This window comes from Microtus pennsylvanicus, chromosome 1, assembly GCF_037038515.1.
Source record: "Microtus pennsylvanicus isolate mMicPen1 chromosome 1, mMicPen1.hap1, whole genome shotgun sequence".
In the NCBI taxonomy this organism is placed as follows: domain Eukaryota; kingdom Metazoa; phylum Chordata; class Mammalia; order Rodentia; family Cricetidae; genus Microtus; species Microtus pennsylvanicus.
In genome coordinates, this window is record NC_134579.1 from 89,152,424 (window position 1) to 89,171,626 (window position 19,203).

The 19,203-nt window shown below is 41.7% G+C and overlaps 1 protein-coding gene across 2 annotated transcripts; it reads right to left on the reverse strand.

Annotated features, from left to right (window-relative positions):
- Nucleotides 1-478: 478 nt before the first annotated feature.
- On the reverse strand, nucleotides 479-13,730 carry Rnf6 (ring finger protein 6). Of its 2 annotated transcripts, none has more exons than XM_075972343.1 (5): nucleotides 13,310-13,730; nucleotides 12,551-12,633; nucleotides 10,300-10,495; nucleotides 8,481-8,576; nucleotides 479-3,248 (listed from the first exon to the last, which is right to left on the reverse strand). In XM_075972343.1, exons 3-5 carry the CDS (start codon nucleotides 10,475-10,477, stop codon nucleotides 1,510-1,512), a joined length of 2,013 nt encoding a protein of 670 aa, XP_075828458.1. In that variant the 5' UTR covers nucleotides 10,478-10,495; nucleotides 12,551-12,633; nucleotides 13,310-13,730; the 3' UTR covers nucleotides 479-1,509. The 2 variants fall into 2 exon arrangements, with proteins under 2 accessions (XP_075828458.1, XP_075828468.1); XM_075972353.1 differs by lacking the exon at nucleotides 13,310-13,730 and adding an exon at nucleotides 12,991-13,233.
- Between the last annotated feature and the right edge of the window lie 5,473 nt (nucleotides 13,731-19,203).

Sequence of the window (19,203 nt, forward strand, 5' to 3'; positions counted from 1 at the left end):
ATCTCTTAATTACTGATACACAAAGACCTTCAAATCTTCTTTGACTCATGCCCCATAAACCCACAAAAGTTATTTACCCCAAAGTCCTAACTTTTACAAAAATTTTTCACTTTGGTGAATGCACTCTGTGTTATTTCTGGGCATCCAATTAATCTTATGAATTGAACATAATCACTAACTATAAGAAAAGTTAAACATGGAGGCATTTCTAAATCTCTCAGGATTTGACATGAAGTATTTTCTTGTAGTCTGACAAAGTGGTACCACCCACACATGAAAGAGACCTGTGTCATATATTCATAGGAACATCCAAGTAAAATTGATTTGTTCCTTCTAAGAGCAAATGTCTTTTCCATGAAGACAGAGACTTGCTCTGTCTGTCACCTAGTAAATCCTCAACACCTGTCACTGCACTTGCTACCCAGTGTGGAATTAAGTATTTGGAGGTGAACAGTCACAGTGGAACAACAGAGAGAAATGAGTCCACACACGGTTTGTCGGGTTTATTGGTAGAAATAGACTTTTAATGCATACTTTGTGTTTATATAAACTCTACGTTCTTTTAAAGGCTTTTATTTTTTTTGGAGCTTTTTGGCATCCAAATTAACATATTTTCTATGCATTTCACTATTTAATAGATTTTAAAGTATTTTAAATTTTAAAACTAAATTTGAGAAATCAAGCATGCTGTAAACCCTAACTAACCCCGAGAAGTGTTTGTACTTCTGAAAAAGTCACAAAAAAACGAACTTAAACTATTCAACATAAAATTTTCCACATTCCATTTATGAATAAAGAAATACTAGGTTCATTATTATATATCACTCACTCTCTAGTAAGTCAGATTGTCAGACACGCTTCAGTAAACAATCTCTATTTTAACCTATAATTTAATTCACTTCCTCTTAGAGATGATCTTGTCACTGTTAACCCTGTGTCATATGCAGTCTAAGCCCCAAAGCTTAAGTAAGTCTCACACTTGTAGTTTTTAGCATGGATATGTTCACCATAGTTACATATCTGCATACACACATACAGTGTGCTGCGTGTTAAACTATTTCAAGTAACTTAAGTATATCTAGCAGACATTCAGCAAACAGTCTACAAAGACTTAGACAGTAGTGTCCAAACATAGCACTGAGCTGCAACTGGACAATCCCAGCCATACCTACTGCAGTATTGAAAGAAAGAATCATGAGTCCTAACATACTGAGTTGTGCAGATACAAAAGTGCTTAGCATGACAAAATTACCAAAATAAAAACATTTTGAAGGTTATTTGGTTCTAGCAATATTAACTATTCTTTACTTTTGGATAATTTAACATCTGCATATTTAAATTTTATATAAACAACCTCTTTGTAACAAGTTTTAAAAAAAAAGCACACAAAAAATAGTGCAAACTATAATCTGATAGGTTTTTCATCTTGATTACCTCATCACAAGTAACTCAAGAAGTGTTTGACTATGTGGCTCCAGTAATATACAGCACTGACCAGATCCTGTCATTTCATCCATTGTTTGCGGCCCCAAATTCTAAGACAGGCCGCCGGCAGACAGGACAGGTGCAGTTCTCTGACAGCCAGCGATCAATACAATGAATGTGAAACTCATGCAGACACGGCAGCTGCCTGAGCTTGTTCCCAGCCACATAGTCACTGATGCACACACTACACACTTTACCTAACTCACTGTCAACCCCGGTTTGTTCATAGCTCCTGGTAGAAAGATTGTCAATCTGCTCTTTGGTTAAACCACGAACTGGATCATCATCGCCTTCATTCAGTAAGAAGAAATGAGCAAGGCGCAGAATGGGCAATGTTCCAGCCTCAACTACACTGTCCGCCCTCTCTAACCGCCTTCTATTCCTACTGCTACGGCTGTGGGCCTGTGGCGGGGTGGGCTCACTCACATCTAGCATTTCAGCACTGTCTTCTTGGGCCCTCCTGGCTTGTGAGGAACCTCCACCCAGCTGACTGCCGTTGTCAGCCACATCTACGTTATCCAGTTCTAGGTACAGCTCTGGTAAATGCTGATCATTTCTTTGATTCTCCGACTCGGGTTCCACCTCTGTTAGCGAACTCAGCTCTCCAAACCCAGTCATGATCTGCCTTAAAATTGACCGAAGAGCCACAGAGGATGGTTCAACCACCTCATTCTCAGAAATCCTACGAAGAGGAACTGTTATGGTACTCACATAGGTTCGGACACCTGAGCGCTCTAAATGAGAAATAGTTCTGTGAAAGCCCCCGCTGTTGCTTTCAACTGTACTTTCTGCCAGCCCTGCCCTAGATCGGGTTCTGTTTGCAATGCTATCCCTATCTCGAGTTTCTCCAGGACGAATCCTCCTGACTTGCAGGTCTAGAGTGATTGCTGGGTGACGCTGTGTGGCAGCTGAAGACCTGTTGGATTCTCCTTCTTCTACTGTTATTCTTGACACAAGACTTGAGTTGGACAGTGGTGTGTAAACAGTACCTCTGCGTGCCCTACCTTGTTCTAAAAAGACTTGAGTTACACCTCTATGCCTAACAGACCTGTTCCTACCAGTTTGCTGGACTGGTCTACTCTGCCTTTGGGAATTATGATAAACAGTACCATTCTGTGTCTGAATTGGGGACCGGCTTCGACTCCTGAAAGCAGGACGTAATCTTATTGGCTCTAATCTTTGGTTTGTGTTCCTCACCGTAACATTACTTCTAGCCCCATTTTCCCAAATATGTGCTGCTCCAAACCGCTGTCGTTCCCTTTGCCTGAAATTACTACCATCTGACTGGTTTGTGTGAGTGTTGATAACATTAGTGCGATGGCCACTAACTCTAAGAGCTCCTCCAATTCCATTTCTTAACCTTCCCCGTGCTGAGAAGGATCCCTGCACTGACCTCTGACCCCTTGCACCACGCCTACCCCCTGGACCACTGGAGTCTCGACCACTGGAACTCATGGAGGTTTGGCTTCTCGTTCGCGTAGCCACAGGACTAGATGATCTTTGCTGCCTGGGATCTCTGCTAACACCTGACAGAGGAATGTCTGTATAATCCTCCCCATTAGCTTCAGAGCCTCTGTTGTCAGGATTTATGTGGATTTCCAGGCTGAACCCAAACTCTCCACTGTTTGGGTTTGTTCGACTCACAGCTGTCCAACTTTGGTTCCCATTCTGTCCAGTTCGAGTCACATTTCCAGTGCGCCGAAAAGTGTTCAACCATCGTAGCAGAGAATCTTCATCTGAATTTTCTCTATGGTTTTCTGAGTCTAAAAAGTAAATCAGATCAACTTAAGGTCAAGTTCTATGATGATCAGACCTGATCTTTATTAAAACACTGCAAGATAGTTTTATTGAATTAAATATCTGCCTTATTTAAATGAATGAAAAAAAATCAAACTTCCTAAAAGTGTATTAAAAGCACATTAGAGAAATTAGAATGCTGGGCCTATGATATGGCTCAGTGGGTAAATGCTGCCAAGCCTAACTGACATGAGTGGAAGCCCCAGAAACAGCCTTATACAAATTGTCTTTCTCTCTCTCTCTCTCTCTCTCTCTCTCTCTCTCTCTCTCTCTCTCACACACACACACACACACACACACACACACACACACACACACACACACACAATTGCACAATTATGTTTAAAGAAAAACTCTACTTTCTAAACTCAGGAACCTTCACCAGCTGACACCATCCACAAGGTCCAGCCCAGTCTTGTGTGAACCCCATAAAGCAATCTCTCCCCTGGGTCAGCTGTCCCACTATAGCCCAAGTGAGTAAGGCAATCTCTCCTCAACTGGGTTCCATCTCTCTCCTGCTTTGAGAACTCCCACCAGTCACCTCCATCCATGTAGCTGACCCAGCATGGATTTAGTAAGGGACCTCTTCCCCTCAGCTCAACCCCCTCAGAACTGCCCTGGGTACTCAGACCATCTTGAGACACACAGAAAAAAACATCTAACAACCTAACTCCAGATGCCCAGGGCTTACTGCAAAAACAAACTATAGAAAAAACCAAGACAATGTCTGCTCAAAAAAATTAGCAATGAAGAGGACCACTTAGGACAAAATTTCAGGCATAGAATTCAAAAGAAGAATTAAACACAATCCAAGAGTTCAGAGAATTTGAAGAAGACAAGTGTAAGTATCTGAATGAACTTGATGAGAGCAGGAATAAACACATAGCCAAGGAAAACAATCACAACATGAAAATAGGACGTGAAAAAGATAGACTATTAAAATCTAATCTGAAATGAAGCTGGAAATGAAAAGTTAGGCAATTTAGATAACATAGTAACATCAGAACTTGAAGGCAGGCTAGAAGATTTGAATCATTCGTTCAAAGAAAATAAGAAATGGAAAAAAAGCATAAACAGAACATGCAGAATCTTTGAACATCATGATAAAAATCAAATTTATAAATTATGGGCATAAAAGAAAGATAATTCCAGGTCAATGGTACAGAAAACATTTTTCAATAAAATCTCAGAAGAAAGCGGGTAGTGGTTGTGCACGCCTTTAATCCTAGCACTTGGGAGGAGGAGGCAGGCAGATCTCTGTGACTCTGAGGCCTGCCTGGTCTACAAAGGGAGTTCCAAAGTAGGCTCCAAAGCTACAGAGAAAAACAAAAAATAAAACCAAAAATCTCAGAAGAAAATTTCCCAAGTCTTGACAGATGGCCTTAAACAACAAGAGCAGAAGAGAAGCGACTATTATATTGCAGATAAAACACAGAGGAAGGGGTATTGAAGCTGCAAGAGAGAAGGCTCAAGTCTCATCTAGGCAGGCCCCACACAGAAATAGCTGGTTAGCGAATAAAAACCCTCAAAGACATTACCCAAGTTCTGAAAGATCATAAATGCCAGAATAGTAAAGCCAGAAAAACTCCTCTATAAATGAAAAATAAAAATGTTCCATGATAAAAACAGATTAAACCAATCTGTGACCATTAGGCTAGCTCTACAGAGGATACCAGAAAGAATACTTCAGACTAAAACACATTCCCCAGGTTACAGGAGATAAATAAATGATATCAGGAAATTAATCAAAATATGTCTCACACCAAAAATTCACCAAAAGGACAAAAATTAATATACACTCTTCAATAATAAAGTTAAACTGGTCTTAATTCACTAGTTAAAGACTATCAGATTAAATTAGAAAACAGGATTCATCTTTTTGCTTCCTCAAAGAAATATGCCTACTCGTGAGCAACAGACATCCCCTTACGGCAAAACGATGAGAAAAAGTACCCCAAGAAAACAGAACTAGGAAACAAACAGGCAAAAAGCTGTAGCTACCTTTTTTTTTTGAGACAGGGTTTTTGTTTGTTTGTTTGTTTTAAGACTTCTCTAGTGACTTGGCTACTTTGCTTTTCTGGTTTTCTTTTCTTTTTCTTTTTTTTTTAAAGATTTTATTTATAATGCATACAGTGTTCTGTCTACATGTACACCTGCAGGTCAGAAGAGGGCACCAGATCTCATGGATGGTTGTAAGCCACCATGTGGTTGCTAAGACTTGAACTCATGACCTCTAGAAGAGCAGTCACTGCTCTTAACCTCTGAGTCATCTCTCCAGCCCCTTGAGACAGGGTTTTTCAGTAGCTATGGAGCCAGTTCTGGAACTCACTCTGTAGACCAGGCTGGCTTCGAACTCGCCTGATTCTGCCTCCAGAGGGCTGGAATTAAAAGATGTCTGTCTAGAAAAACCAAAAAAAAAAAAAAAAGATGTCTGTTTCTCGCAGGTAGGCATATTTTTTTGAGGAAGTAAAAAGATGAACGGACCTAACAGACATCTAGGGAACATTCATAACTTTGAAGAATATACATTCCTCTCATAACTCATTGTACTTTGTACAAAATAGAGCACACAGTAGGTCACAAAGCATGCCTATTGAATATAGGAAAACTGAAAAACTAAAATAACACCCATGTTCTTTATCACTACAAAATAAAGCTGGGCATCAAGAGTTAGAAAAATACCGAAAGTACAAACTCACAGAGCCTAAACACAATATTGAGTAATGGGTCAAGAAGAAACCAAGATGAAATAAATAATTTGAAATAATAGATAACTAGTAATGAGCTTGAAGTAGTAACTAAAAGTCTCTCAACTAAAAATCAAAAACCAAACCAAACAAACAAAACAGCCCAGGACCAGATGGACTCAACACAGAATCCTACCAGCCCTTCAAAGGAGCATGCACTGTCCAAAGTACTGCATGGGACAGAAGGAACTGAGTGAGACACCCAAACTCTCTCCATGAAGCCACGTTTATTCTGATACCAAAACAGGAAAAGACACACACAAAAGAGAACTAAGGCACAAATAGTACTCAAAATGGGTACATTTTACTCTAAGGCCATCTGTTCCCTTGCCAAAGGGACAGAGAGGACAATGTTGTTGTTGAACAGATGATCTCTGAACTCTGGGTTGAATGGATGGATGAGTGCCTCAGGTCACTCTCGTTTCCCAGCTGCTGCTTATTACGGGAGGGGCACTACCACAATGGAGGGAGCTAACAGCACTGCCTGAATTAGGGGAAGGTTAATAAGCAGCAACTTTTTTTCTTATAAAGTTGCTTCATTTGAACACAGAACAGTAACTGGGACTGACTCTGTCCTGAAAGACATAATGGCTAAGGTCAAAGGTTGTCTCCCTCCTTAGACTTGACTGATGGACTAGGAGCCTGAAGGAGCATCACTTGCTAACCTTACGTTATAATCTTAATGTTAATCTTTTATCCACATTGTTGGTGCTCTCACAGCACTACATTTACACTGGGACTCTGAGCTCCACTACCCTTATTGCTAAGCACAAAACACCAAGGTTTACAAACCAGTGATACCACCTCAAAGGCTGCAAACAGTTTCACTATGAGGAAGAGATGTAACTGTCCTCCCAGGACTTGAAAAAGGGCAGTGGCTGTATCAGAGGGAGGCACAGCTAAGCTAGGCTGGGTCTGCTGTCATGGATGACTCTAGAAAGGCTGACGAGAAAGTCCCTTTCCTGCCTTCTTCTGAACTGGCAGCTTTTCCATGAGAAGAAATTAGCTTTTAAGACTGCATTATGAACACATTTATTTCTTGAAATAAGTGATAATTGGAATACTGAAATAGATTTTGAAAAAAATTTAAGGTTTTTATTTGTACTGAGTTACCTATATAAAACTTTTCTACCTGAAACACTAGAGTTGCCTTAAGAGCTAAAGTAACAGGTAGTATGTGTCTATCTATAACTGAGGCGATGATCCAATTTTCCCACTATTTCTCTTTATGTCTTTACTTTAGAAACCCAGGGGTCTTAGGCTTAGTTAATGTCCACTCAGCTCTAAACATGCAACTTAAAAATCTTCATCATGAGGTGCTGGAGAGATGGCTCAGAGGTTAAGAGCACTGGCTGAGTCCTGAGTTCAATTCCCAGCAACCACATGGTGACTCACAATCATCTATAATGAGATCTGGTGCCCTCTTCTGACCTGTAGGCATTCATGTATATATACATGATCACTGTATATATAATGAATAAATCTTAAAAAAAAAAACAAAAAATCATAAACTCAAATAAAAAAATCTCCTATTCAGAGTAATAAATAAATCATGCTACCAAGCCTCCAATTTCATGGATGTAGATCCTAGCTTCCTCTCTTTAGTTTATCCTGTGTGTTTATCCTGGAGTACCCAAGAACCAAGACACTAGAGCCATTGGGAGAGTGAGGTGAGAAAGAGCCTAAACCAGGGCATGTAATAGGACACAGGTAAAATGTAAGCCAAGTGAATACTAGGTGCAGAAAGACTACAGGGAGGGGATTTATTAAGAAATCTCACTTTCTGCATCTAATGCTAAAATCACATTAGTTATCTCTGCATGAAACTACCCAGTGTCTAGCCAGAGAGAGCAAAAGAACCCTCAGCTTACTGGTGACAAAACCGCTAGTGTGACCGTCTCTGGGAGAGGAGGCAGAACAGAAGGCGGGCTCTAAAGCTGGGCTTGCTTTTAAGTCTACAATTTCTATTAGTTTGAAGTGATTTTCATTAGTATCTGGCTTACCACATGATTTTTCTAAAATATGATTTAGGGTTTTCTTGGTAAAATAAAAAGCAAACAAACCAACAGAACAGAGTAACAAAAACAGTTTCCTAACTGTCAGTCTCTCTGTACTATGCTGTATATAAACTTTAAGTCACATCAATAAAAAAAAAATGTAGTGTATATGCTAAGATTGAAAAGAAAGAACTTTATTTGAGTAGGGGTTGTAGCTCAATGGTAGAATATTTATCAAGTACACATAAGGCTCTGGCTTTTCTCTCTCTGGAGATTAGAGGAAGGATAAACGTATATAAACTATTTTGTATGAATAAACTTTCTGAAGGCAATCTATGTGAGAAACACTCAACCTATTCTTCTGCCCTCTGGTCCCTGACAGTCTACTATAGAAGACACAGTCTGTTCACTACGGCAGCAGTCAAGCCTGCCCTAATAGTGAGCACATCAGTACCTCCGTCACTTGTCCCACTCCCAGAGCCAGGCTGGGATGCCAGTTGTTCCTTCGCTCTATCTAAGCGCTGCTGTAGCTCCTCTGATGTTATTTCTCCTGAAACAATGAAAAAAAAAAAACACTTTAAATTAGATGGTCGGTGGTGGCACAAGCCTTTAATCAGGAGGCAGAGGCGGGAGGATCTCTTTGAGTTCAAGGCCAGCCTGGTCTACAAGAGCTAGTTCCAAGACAGCTAGGGCTGTTACACTGTTACACAGAGAAACCCTGTCTCAAAAAACCAAAACAAAACAAAACAAAAGCCTCTCAGTAAGAACCTATAAGCTAAGACTGGAGTGATGGCTCAGCAGTTCCCAGCATCTGCACACTCCCACACTACCGACTCTTAATGCCAGCTCTAGGAGGTCTGATGACCTTGGATCTAGGGGCCTCTTCTAGCCTCCTCAGACACTTGCACTCGGGCATTCATGACACACAGGATTAAAACTAAAATGAATCTTTAAAAGAACAAAGAAACGAGAAGCTGCAATTATGCATTAAAAGTTTAAAAGAAATTAGGAAGAGAATAGTTTTAGGGAAATATTCAAGTCTTTGTGCTTGAGTTCTACCCCAATATTTTATCATATGAGCCACCAACATACAAATATGCAAACACAAATTTCAGCTAGTTTATTATAAAGTAAATTTGAGAAAAAAGTTTAGAGAGGACACTGGACTTTAGGGTGATCATTATCTAGCTGAAATGTTACACCTCAAATTAAGAATTAAGTTTTAGCTGGCAGTGGTGGTGCACACCTTTAATCCCAGCACTCAGGAGGCAGAGAAGGATCTCCATGACTTCGAGGGCAGCCTGGTCTACAAGAGTTAGTTAGTTCCAGAAAGCCAGAGCTGTTACACAGAGAAACCCTGTCTTGAAAATCTAAAAAGAAAAATTTTAAATAACATTTTATTTATGCAAATATTATGTAAAAGAAATGGAGAACTAGAAGTACAGTTCAATTATAGAACACCTGCCTGGCATACATAAAACCCTAGGTTTAAATCCCAATCCCATCCACATGGGGGTGGTGGTAAGAGGGTGGTGAGAATTAGACATGAGAACATTTAATACTCACATACATTAAATTTTTAAAGTTTGGTCTGAGTATAAATCCATATATCCAGTATTCTCATGTATTTATAAAACACAGAAGGCAGTGATTTTGTTATACTGAATCTTTTCTTTTTCTGTTTATTTTTTTCAAGACAGGGTTTCTCTGTAGCTTTAGAGCCTGTACCGAAACTACTCACAGAGATACACCTGCCTTTGCCTCCTGAGTGCTAGGATTAAAGGTATGTACCACTACTGCCAGACAATTAATAATTCTTTTTATTTTCTTTTTAAAGATTTATTTATTATACAACATTCTGCTTCCATATATGCCCACATGAGATCTCATTACAGATGGTTGTGAACCACCATGTGGCTGCTGGGAATTGAACTCAGGACCTCTGGAATGGCAGCCAAGGCTCTTAACCACTGAGCCATCTCTCCAGCCCCCTGAATAATTCTTAAGACTCACAAAAGCCTGCTCAATGCACACCTTTAATCCCAGCACTCGGGAGGCAGATCTCTGTGAGTTCGAGACCAGCCTGGTCTACAAGAGCTAGTTCCAGGACCGGCTCTAAAACTACAGAGAAACCCTGTCTCGAAAAACCAACAAAACAAAACAAACAAACAAAACCCAAAATACTGCTCAAAGGGAGGCAGTCTCTTTACTTTGAAATTTCTCCTTTTAATGACAGAAAAAAAAAATGTTTTGCTTTTTTGCCCATTTCTTACCAGGGGTGCCTAAAAGGTTATGGTCTCTCATTAGCCGATAATCTTCATCATTGAGCTCATTAATAAACTGATAATAGGCTTCTTCTCTGTGGAGACGCTCTTGTTGCCATCGTCTCTCATTTTCTTGAAATGGGGTTTCTTCTCCACTACCACTTGATCTAGATCTAGATGGATTCATGCTGAAACTCCCAGATTCCTGTTCAAAGAATACACACAAAGCCAATGCATTAGTCTCAGGCTAACACAGCTGTACACTTTCTTGTTGTTTTTGCTGTTGCTTGTTATTGAGATATACTTTTACTATGCAGACCTGGCTTGGCATGGAATTCACTACAGAGGCCACTAAGAATCCTTTCGATTGTGATTAATTTTTACCTTTAGAGACTATTCTGAGCTGGACGGTGGTGGTGCACACCTTTAATCCCAACACTCAAGAGGTAGAGGCAGGTGGATCTCTGTGAGTTTGAGACCAGCCTGGTCTACAAGAGCTAGTTCGAGAACAGGCTCCAAAGCTACAGAGAAATCCTGTCTTGAAAAACAAAAAAATAAAACAAATCAAAAAGAGACATATTCTGATTTATGAAGCACATTACTTTCCCTGATTTCCTCATCATGGTAGGTTTGTTTTTTATGTAGTCCCCACATTCAAAATCCCCTGAGACTAACCATTCTAGGCTGAAGGACGGTGCCTGATAGAGGCAGAGCTCTGCTGTGCCCTGTCAATCCTCAGAGCCATGCATGACATACTATTTCCTGTTGGTTTTCACAGTCTTGGGGAGAGCAACTGAGTCTCTTCAGCAGACAAAGTAGGCAAAACTATTTTCTTTCTTTTTTTTTTTTTTTGGTTTTTCGAGACAGGGTTTCTCTGTGGCTTTGGAGCCTGTCCTGGAACTAGCTCTTGTAGACCAGGCTGGTCTCGAACTCACAGAGATCCACCTGCCTCTGCCTCCCGAGTGCTGGGATTAAAGGCGTGCGCCACCACCGCCCGGCTGGCAAAACTATTTTCATACCAATAAAATACAATGAGATGGTGGTGGTCACATCACATTCATGATCTTTTCTGGAAGGAGTACAACATCCTCTACAAATGTGGTGGACTCTTGTCTATCTCTTGTAGACCAGGCTGGTCTTGAACTCAGAGATCCGCCTGCCTCTGCCTCCTGAGTGCTGGGATTAAAGGTGTGCGTCACCACTGTCTAGCACAAGAACCCTTTGTATATTAAGGAAACAAAAAAATTCAAGACTAAAAAATTTAATACTATGACGGCTTTTATACTTAACTTCTTTGAGAAACAGAAAAAAAGTTTTAAAAGATGGTCAGTTTGATATTCAGATATGAGAAATATGTGCTGAACAGTGTCTGGTTCAATGACAACTTTTACGCATTACGTAAAGTAGTAAGCTTAGTTCTGTTAGCTCCTAAAAGTTCTGGGGTTGTCGTTTTTAACGTGTGAGTTCTTCATTGTAAGATTTGACAAGCAAGCCAGGTGGTGGCACACGCCTTTAATCCCAACCCTCAGGCGGTAGAGGCAAGCAGATCTCTGTGAGTTTGAGGCCAGCCTGGTCTACAAAAAAAATTTGACATGCATTTGAGTACTGGATGCATTTAAATAATAAAAAAAAATAAACTAGCTGGGTAGTGGTGGTACAGGCCTTTTTAATCCCAGCTCTTGAGAAGCAGAGGCAGGTCAATCTTTCAGTTCAAGGCCAGTCTGGTCTACAGATCAAGTTCCAGGACAGTAAGGGTTACAGAGAGAAACCCTGTCTCAGGGGGGGGGAAAAAAAACAAATACAAAAGAACAAAAAAACTAAATTTTAAAAATGCAACGCTAGGTAGAGTAGACCTGCTTTTATTCCCAGCACTCAGGAGAAAGAGGCAGGCAGATCTCTGTGTGTCCCAGGTTAGCCTGGTCTACAGAGTGAATTCTAGGAAAACCACGACGACACAGAGAAACCCTGCCTTGAAAAACAAGGGGGGGGGCACAAGATTCACTCAAGATGCTAATTAATAACATTAAAAACTAAAAGTTTTCCGTTTGGTGGGTAATCAGGATAACTGGCAAAGAACATATTTGGTGGGTAGAGCAGTCACATGATATTTTAAATAGAAGTTTAAAACGTAGAAATCTAACCAAAAGAAAAAAACTCAGGCTCCTTAGATATTATGCAGAACCTAAGACTTTCTCCTCCAAGGCAATATTCTTGGATAAACTAACCGTTAAGTAATACCATAAGTAACCAAAGTGAATACCTTATTTTCCTTTTAACATTCTTTTAACATATGAAACTGTATCCATTCTTCTGTTGTTTGTGCCTTTTTTGAGAGCTGCTCATCTGAAGTAATAAAAAGAAAAGATGAATTATTAAGTAACTGATTCTGAAGTCCGAGAACACCTGGTAGTCTCCCCACTCCCCTGCAAGGCCAAAGCTAAAGTCTCCGGAAGGTCTGCCACACGTTCACCTACGAAATTAGAAACTTATACAATTAGATAACAAAAACCTCCCAGAAGGCCTCTCCTCCTGCACCGTCACTGTTGCAAGGATTGAGCCTCCACCTTTCTCAAAGGCCTTCCTATCACGTTCCCAGCTGGGTGTAGCTAGGGTTAGGTAAAGAAGTGAGGTTAGCTGACTCCAAACCTTCACTTTCTTGTCATCTGCCCCCACTATCTCGGTACCGGTTCTTTTCCTTACCCTGTTAATTGAAGCCCCGGGGTGGGGGTGGAAGGAAGTCCCCACTCCAATATACAAACTGGCCTCGGGAACCCGACCAATCTCACCTCGACCTAGCCTCGAGTAACGCTTCCCCAGCGACCTAGATTGGCATTTGGGCCAATCAGCAACTGGAAAAAAGCTCATCCAGCAAGCAGTTAACCAATGGGATAGGAGGTAAGTAGCCCTGGCACGTCCCGCTTTCAGAGGCGTCTCCCGGAAGTAGTAGTGAGACCCACCAAGATGACCCTCCCCCCCCTCTGACCAGCGCCCGCTCCCCACCCCCCACCCCGGACCCCACCTCCAGCGGGATGACACGCAGTTGTCCTCTCCGTGGTTCTACGCCGAGCCTTCGAAGGCCGCTACTCCCACTAACCGGCCGTTGAGGCAGAAGCTCAGAATCTCTGCCGCTGTTCGGGGTAGACCCGCCGTAGAGAAAGCTAGGAGAGAGGGCCGTCCGGTGTCGGGCCTTCTCTCACCACCTTAGAGCAGAGGCGCGCCACCATCTGCGCAGCACTCGCCGGTGCGTCTGGAAACGGTGCCCGCCGGAAGCCGAGCCGCGGTGCCTGGGGCATGAGTTCCGCTTCCGCAGTGCCCAGGTCCGCCTGTCTCGGGCTCCCGTCTAGGCTGACAGCGGGGGTCTCGGCTCCCAGTTCGAAAATGCAACCTCTTTCCCACTCTTTGGAAATGCCAGCTCCTCCTCTCATACTTCAGTGCCCTTTGACGAAGTCTGGCGAAAAGCGCATCTGCCGAACTGTCCCTCCGTACTGCTTGGGTGTCACTATTTACTACCAAGTCTGAACATTTCCCTTGCGTTAAATTCACTGGGACGAGGAAACTAAATGCGCAAACGCTTGTATTGGGAAAGCACTTTGAAACTCCCAATAGTAACCATTCTCATTCCTTCTCTCCTGTTATCCCTCATTCTCCTCTCTCTATTTCCTTTTCCCATTATGTGATATCAAACTTATCTAACCATTACTTGTGGTCCTGGCAGAGCCCTTTCCTGACACTCCCATCAGCCAAATGTCTTAATCCCAGTTTAATACACGGATGGTGCTGTGAATCGTAAATCTTTCTTACCTTCTTTCTTTATTGCATAGATTTGTTTTGCTTTGAGATAGAGTCTCATATAATCCAGTCAGGTCTTTGCCTGGTGAACTTCCTGCTCTTAACCAAGAATGTGCTATTGTGTTAATGTTTGAGAGAGTACTAGATGTCTATGATTTGCAGGGGGTTGCCAGGATGCAACAAGCCTTACCATCAGTGAAGGTACAAGTGTAGAAGGTGATACTGGCCAGCAGGTGGATTCTTTTTCTCCATCAGTTAAATAATTAAAATATAACAGAATGGCAGAAGTTAAAAGTGAGGTTAATTGACAAGTTTCTGATAGAAACACCCCCCCCAATTTGGAAAGACCACTGGCTTTAAAAGGGGTTGGGTTTTTATTTGTTGTTAGGATGCCCTGCCTGGTGATTCCTTTCCCTTGCTTTTACTATTGTTCCAGAAATGTCAATCTGTCCCTTTTACATTGTTGTTCAGAGGATCAGACTGACTGACATCTCTCTGACTTACCTTCTGGAAGCAGCTTTGGAATCCTCTCCCCCAACCTCATCCGAGAATTACGTGGCTGGAATTACAGTGTTAGGCTCATTTGTCTGTGTTAGGCTCACATCTTTGGTTTTGTCTTTTCCAGCATCCTTTTGCTTCATGAACTTCCAAAACTTTCCTTGTCTCAATTGGGGATATAGTCTATTTTTGCCCTTATTTTGGCTGTACCTATGTTAAAAATTCTGCGAAGCTGCTTGACGATTAAAACTTGCATAATTATGTTACAGGTTGAAGCCATATTATCCTGGCTATCTCCTCCCACCCCCAATAGCGACCCATTGCTCATTTCTTTGTGTGACCTAACATCCCTGTGACTAGTAAGTTAGGGCTTTTGCAATGTACAAATAGGCCCCTAACTTCCACCAACTCGAAGGTGAATAATGCCAACAGATAGTCTCTGTGGGCTGTTGCAGACCCTTCCTTGCTTTTTTGTAATCTACCTGCCTGTTTCCACCAACATACTTCCTCCTTTCCTCCCTCTCTTTCTCTCTTTTGGTTCATAATAGGGCTTCTCTGTGTAATAGTTCTGACTGTGCTGGAACTCCCTGCCTGCCCCTGCCTCCTGTGCTGAGATTAAAAGCATGCACCACCACACCTGCCTATCTACCAAGGTTTTTGTTTTTTGTTTTTAGAGACAGGGTTTCTTTAAGTAGCTTTGGAGCCTGTCCTGGCACTTGCTCTGTAAACCAGATTGGCCTTGAACTTGGAGATGCACTTGCTTCTGCCTCCCAAGTGCTGGGATTAAACGCCTGTGCCATCACCGACCAGTTCCACCAAGGTTTTTTTTTTTTAAGTGTCTTGATTTTGTTTTCTTTGTTCTGTTACTATAGAAACTTCATGAAACGGCTACTACCATGGAACATGGAGTTTGGAGTAACGGAAATCTGTCTTTCAAACCATGGTCACTGATGTTTGGCTCCAGGACAAACTATCTCTTCTGCTTTTTGAGGCAAGAGCTGTTTTTGCATTAGGAGGTTTTGGTGGTTGAATGTGGAGCCCCAAGGATGATCCACTTTCGTTGGAGGGGTCACTAGACTGGTGTCAGGATGGCCACTTGTTTGTACCAACTGTCTAGAACTGACTCCACACCTGAATGCTGGTGAGTTCTTTCCCTTGGTTTGGTTTATTCTGAGCTGGTTGTAAGGATCCTATTTGTCTAGCTATTATATTATTTTTTTTTACTTTGCTTAGAGAGCGTTTTGTTTGTTTTAAGTCATCCCTTTTGTTTGGTCTCTGACTGTTGAGCTTGCTTTTTGATTTGTTTGCTTTCAGGACATTTGGTTTGTTCATTTGCTTCTCCTGCCACTCCTCCCATGTCTAATTCAAGGAAGGAGGAAATGTTTGGAGAAAAGCTGCTATTTGACTCTCCAGTTGGCTTCATGTTTGATAATTGTGTTAGTTTAACTTAAATGTATTTGAAAAATGAGGAAATCTAAAGACAAACTTAGATTTATGCTTCTCTTCATGAAAAACATTTGATCCGGGCTGGGCGATGGTGGTGCACGCCTTTAATCCCAGCATTGGGGAGGCAGCAGCAGGCGGATCTCTGTGAGTTTGAGGCCAGGACAGCTAGGGCTGTTACACAGAGAAACCCTGTCTCAAACAACCAAAAAAAAAAACTTAGAAACTACATACTGGTGAGTGTCTTTAATACCCCACTAGGGAGGCAGAGGCTGATCTCTGAGTTTGGGGCCAGTGTGGTCACAGAGACCAACCTGCCTCTACCTCCCAAGTCCTGGGATTAAAGGTGTGCGCCACCATAGCCCAGTTTGGGGTGGGTCTTATGTGTAGCCTTTGATGGGTGAGTTTTCCCGTTCAGGCCGTGTTTTCTATTGCCCCAATGAAGAGAGAGAGGCTTCTCTTTAACAGTTATAGATGCTTTTTTCACAATTTAAAACCCATTCACCCAATTTTCCTAGCCAAGCCTCACATTTTTCTTACTGTTGTGCTCCACTTGCTGCTGCTTCTCACTGTCTTCCTGGATGAACAGTAAGCAGTAACCATGACGCAGAGCAAACACTATTCTGTCTTGACGTTTCCTCCACCATGTGAATTAGTCTCTCACCTTTGCCGTCAGCCTTCTCGTGTCGTCAGGACCTGGGTGGAATGCAGCCCAAGCCTTAGCTGGAATCAGATAGATGAGCCCATCCCAGTTCCTCCTAGTCCTGGTTCCCACCTGAAGCCTCACCAACAGGTCTTACGTCCTCGTTCCTCTCACTACTTCTGTTTTCCAGATTTCCACCAAGATCCCCCTTTAACTCTGTTTACCGTATCCAAGGTCTTTTCTCCAAGAGGTTGGAATCCCAACCTCTTCTCCATTCCTCTTACAAACCAGTTGTCGGCTGGGCGGTGGTGGCCTTTAATCCCAGCACTTGGGAGGCAGAGGCAGGTGGATCTCCGTGAGGCCAATCTGGTCTACAAGCTACAGAGAAAAAAAAAGCAGTTGTCAAGGTCTAGGAACTGCATGGTCAGGTTGATAATCTCGCCTCCTCCACTCTAGGTACCAATCTGTGTTAGTTACTTGTCTTGTTGTTGTAATCATTATCCTGACAGTTTGATTTGATTCACAATTCCTCTGTACCTTGGGAAGATTGTGGTGGCAGAAGTTTGAGGCAGAGTCTCAGAGTTCAAGGCCAGCCAGGACTCTGTAACTAGACGCTGTCACACCCGTCCCAGGTCCCACCTTATGGAACGGTCTGACCCACACTTAGGGTGGGTCTTCTCTCCTCAGTTAACCTCATCTAGATTCGCTGTTCTACAGGCGCAGAGGCTTGTCTCCCTTAGATCTCCTAGACTCTTATCAAGTTACCAGTCAATATTAACCATTGCAGATGGGAATGAAATCCTACCAACAAGCTTCACCTTTGGTACTTTTCCTTTTTCTAGGCCTTTATTATACCTGGAAGGTATAAGACACCAACCTTTGTCTTTGTTTCCCTAAAAATACTGCCCAGGGCTGGAGAGATGGCTCAGCAGTTAAGGTCACTTGCTGTCTGCCCAGCATTCACAGTGTTCCTTACAACCAACTGTAACTCCAGTTCCAGGGATCTGATGCCCTCTTCTGTCCTCTGTGGGCACCAGGCAGGCATGTGCTATAAAACATACAACCAGGCAAAACACCCATACACATAAAATAGTGAGACCATTTCTCAAAATAAATTTAAGATCAAAATTCAGTATTCCAGTATAAAACTGGTTCCTGGTTCTCTATTTACAGCAAGATACTTTTTTAAAATTATTAATCTATTCTTAGTAACATTTACAGAAAAATGACTTAGAGAACAAGATTTTCATGTTTTATTTTATCCTTTAAAGAACCACTTGAGGGCTGGAGAGATGGCTCAGAGGTTAAGAGCACTGACTGCTCGTCCAAAGGTCCTGAGTTCAATTCCCAGCAACCACATGGTGGCTCACAACCATCTGTAATGGGGTCTGGTGCCCTCTTCTGGCCTGCAGGTATACACACAGACAGAATATTGTATACATAATAAATATTTTAAAAAAGAACCACTTGAAATCTGATTAGATTTTATCCAAATGCTGTTTTCATATTTCCCCAAGTGCAGAAGCCTTCATTTGTGCGATAGCCATTGCCTTAGGAATAGGGGAGATTCTCTAAAAAGCATGGGACATTCATGCTAACTTACATAATAATTATAAAACTTACTTCAATAGACAAATATTTAAATCTATGTATTAAAACTGACTGACTGCACCAAATTCTCATTGTGCCTCGTCTTTGATCCGTACATCTGTAGTTAATTTATAGACAATTAACACTGTCCAAATTTGCTAAAACTTTTGGCTTCTTTTGCCTGAGACATTCTCATTCATTCTTCAAATTCTGAGATCTATTTTTTGGCAAACATTTGTTATTGCTTTATGAATATAGTACTGGGTACCCTCTAAAAAATAAAATCAAATCTGTGCTATCATTCTCTATTGATATGAGCCAGATACTGTTACAGAAAACTTTTTTTTTTTTTTAGTTTTTTGAGACAGGGTTTCTCTGTAGCTTTGGAGCCTGTCCTGGAACTAGCTCTTGTAGACCAGGCTGGCCTCGAACTCACAGAGATCTGCCTGCCTCTGCCTCCCGAGTGCTGGGATTAAAGGCATGCGCCACCACTGCCCGGCTTACAGGGAACTTTTAAACATAACTGAAATTTCAGAATTACTTACCGAAGTTCCAGGAAAAGAACAAGGAGAAAGACTTCATCAATTAAAAAAAAAGCAAAAAAGATAACACATTAAAGACTTCCTTTAACCTTTGTAAAGGGATTCCTTCAGAAACTTTTATTTGTTTTTTTTTAAATATTTATTTATTTATTTATTATGTCTACAACATTCTCTCTACATGTACGCCTGTAGGCCAGAAGAGGGCACTAGACCTCATTACAGATGGTTGTGAGCCACCATGTGGTTGCCAGGAATTGAACTCAGGACCTTTGGAAGAGCAGGCAATGCTCTTAACCGCTGAGCCATCTCTCCAGCCCAAACTTTTATTTGTTTGTTCTTTGTTTTTATTTTATGAGGCAGGGTTTCTCTGTGTAACAGCTATGGTGGTCCTTGGACTTGCTCTTGTAG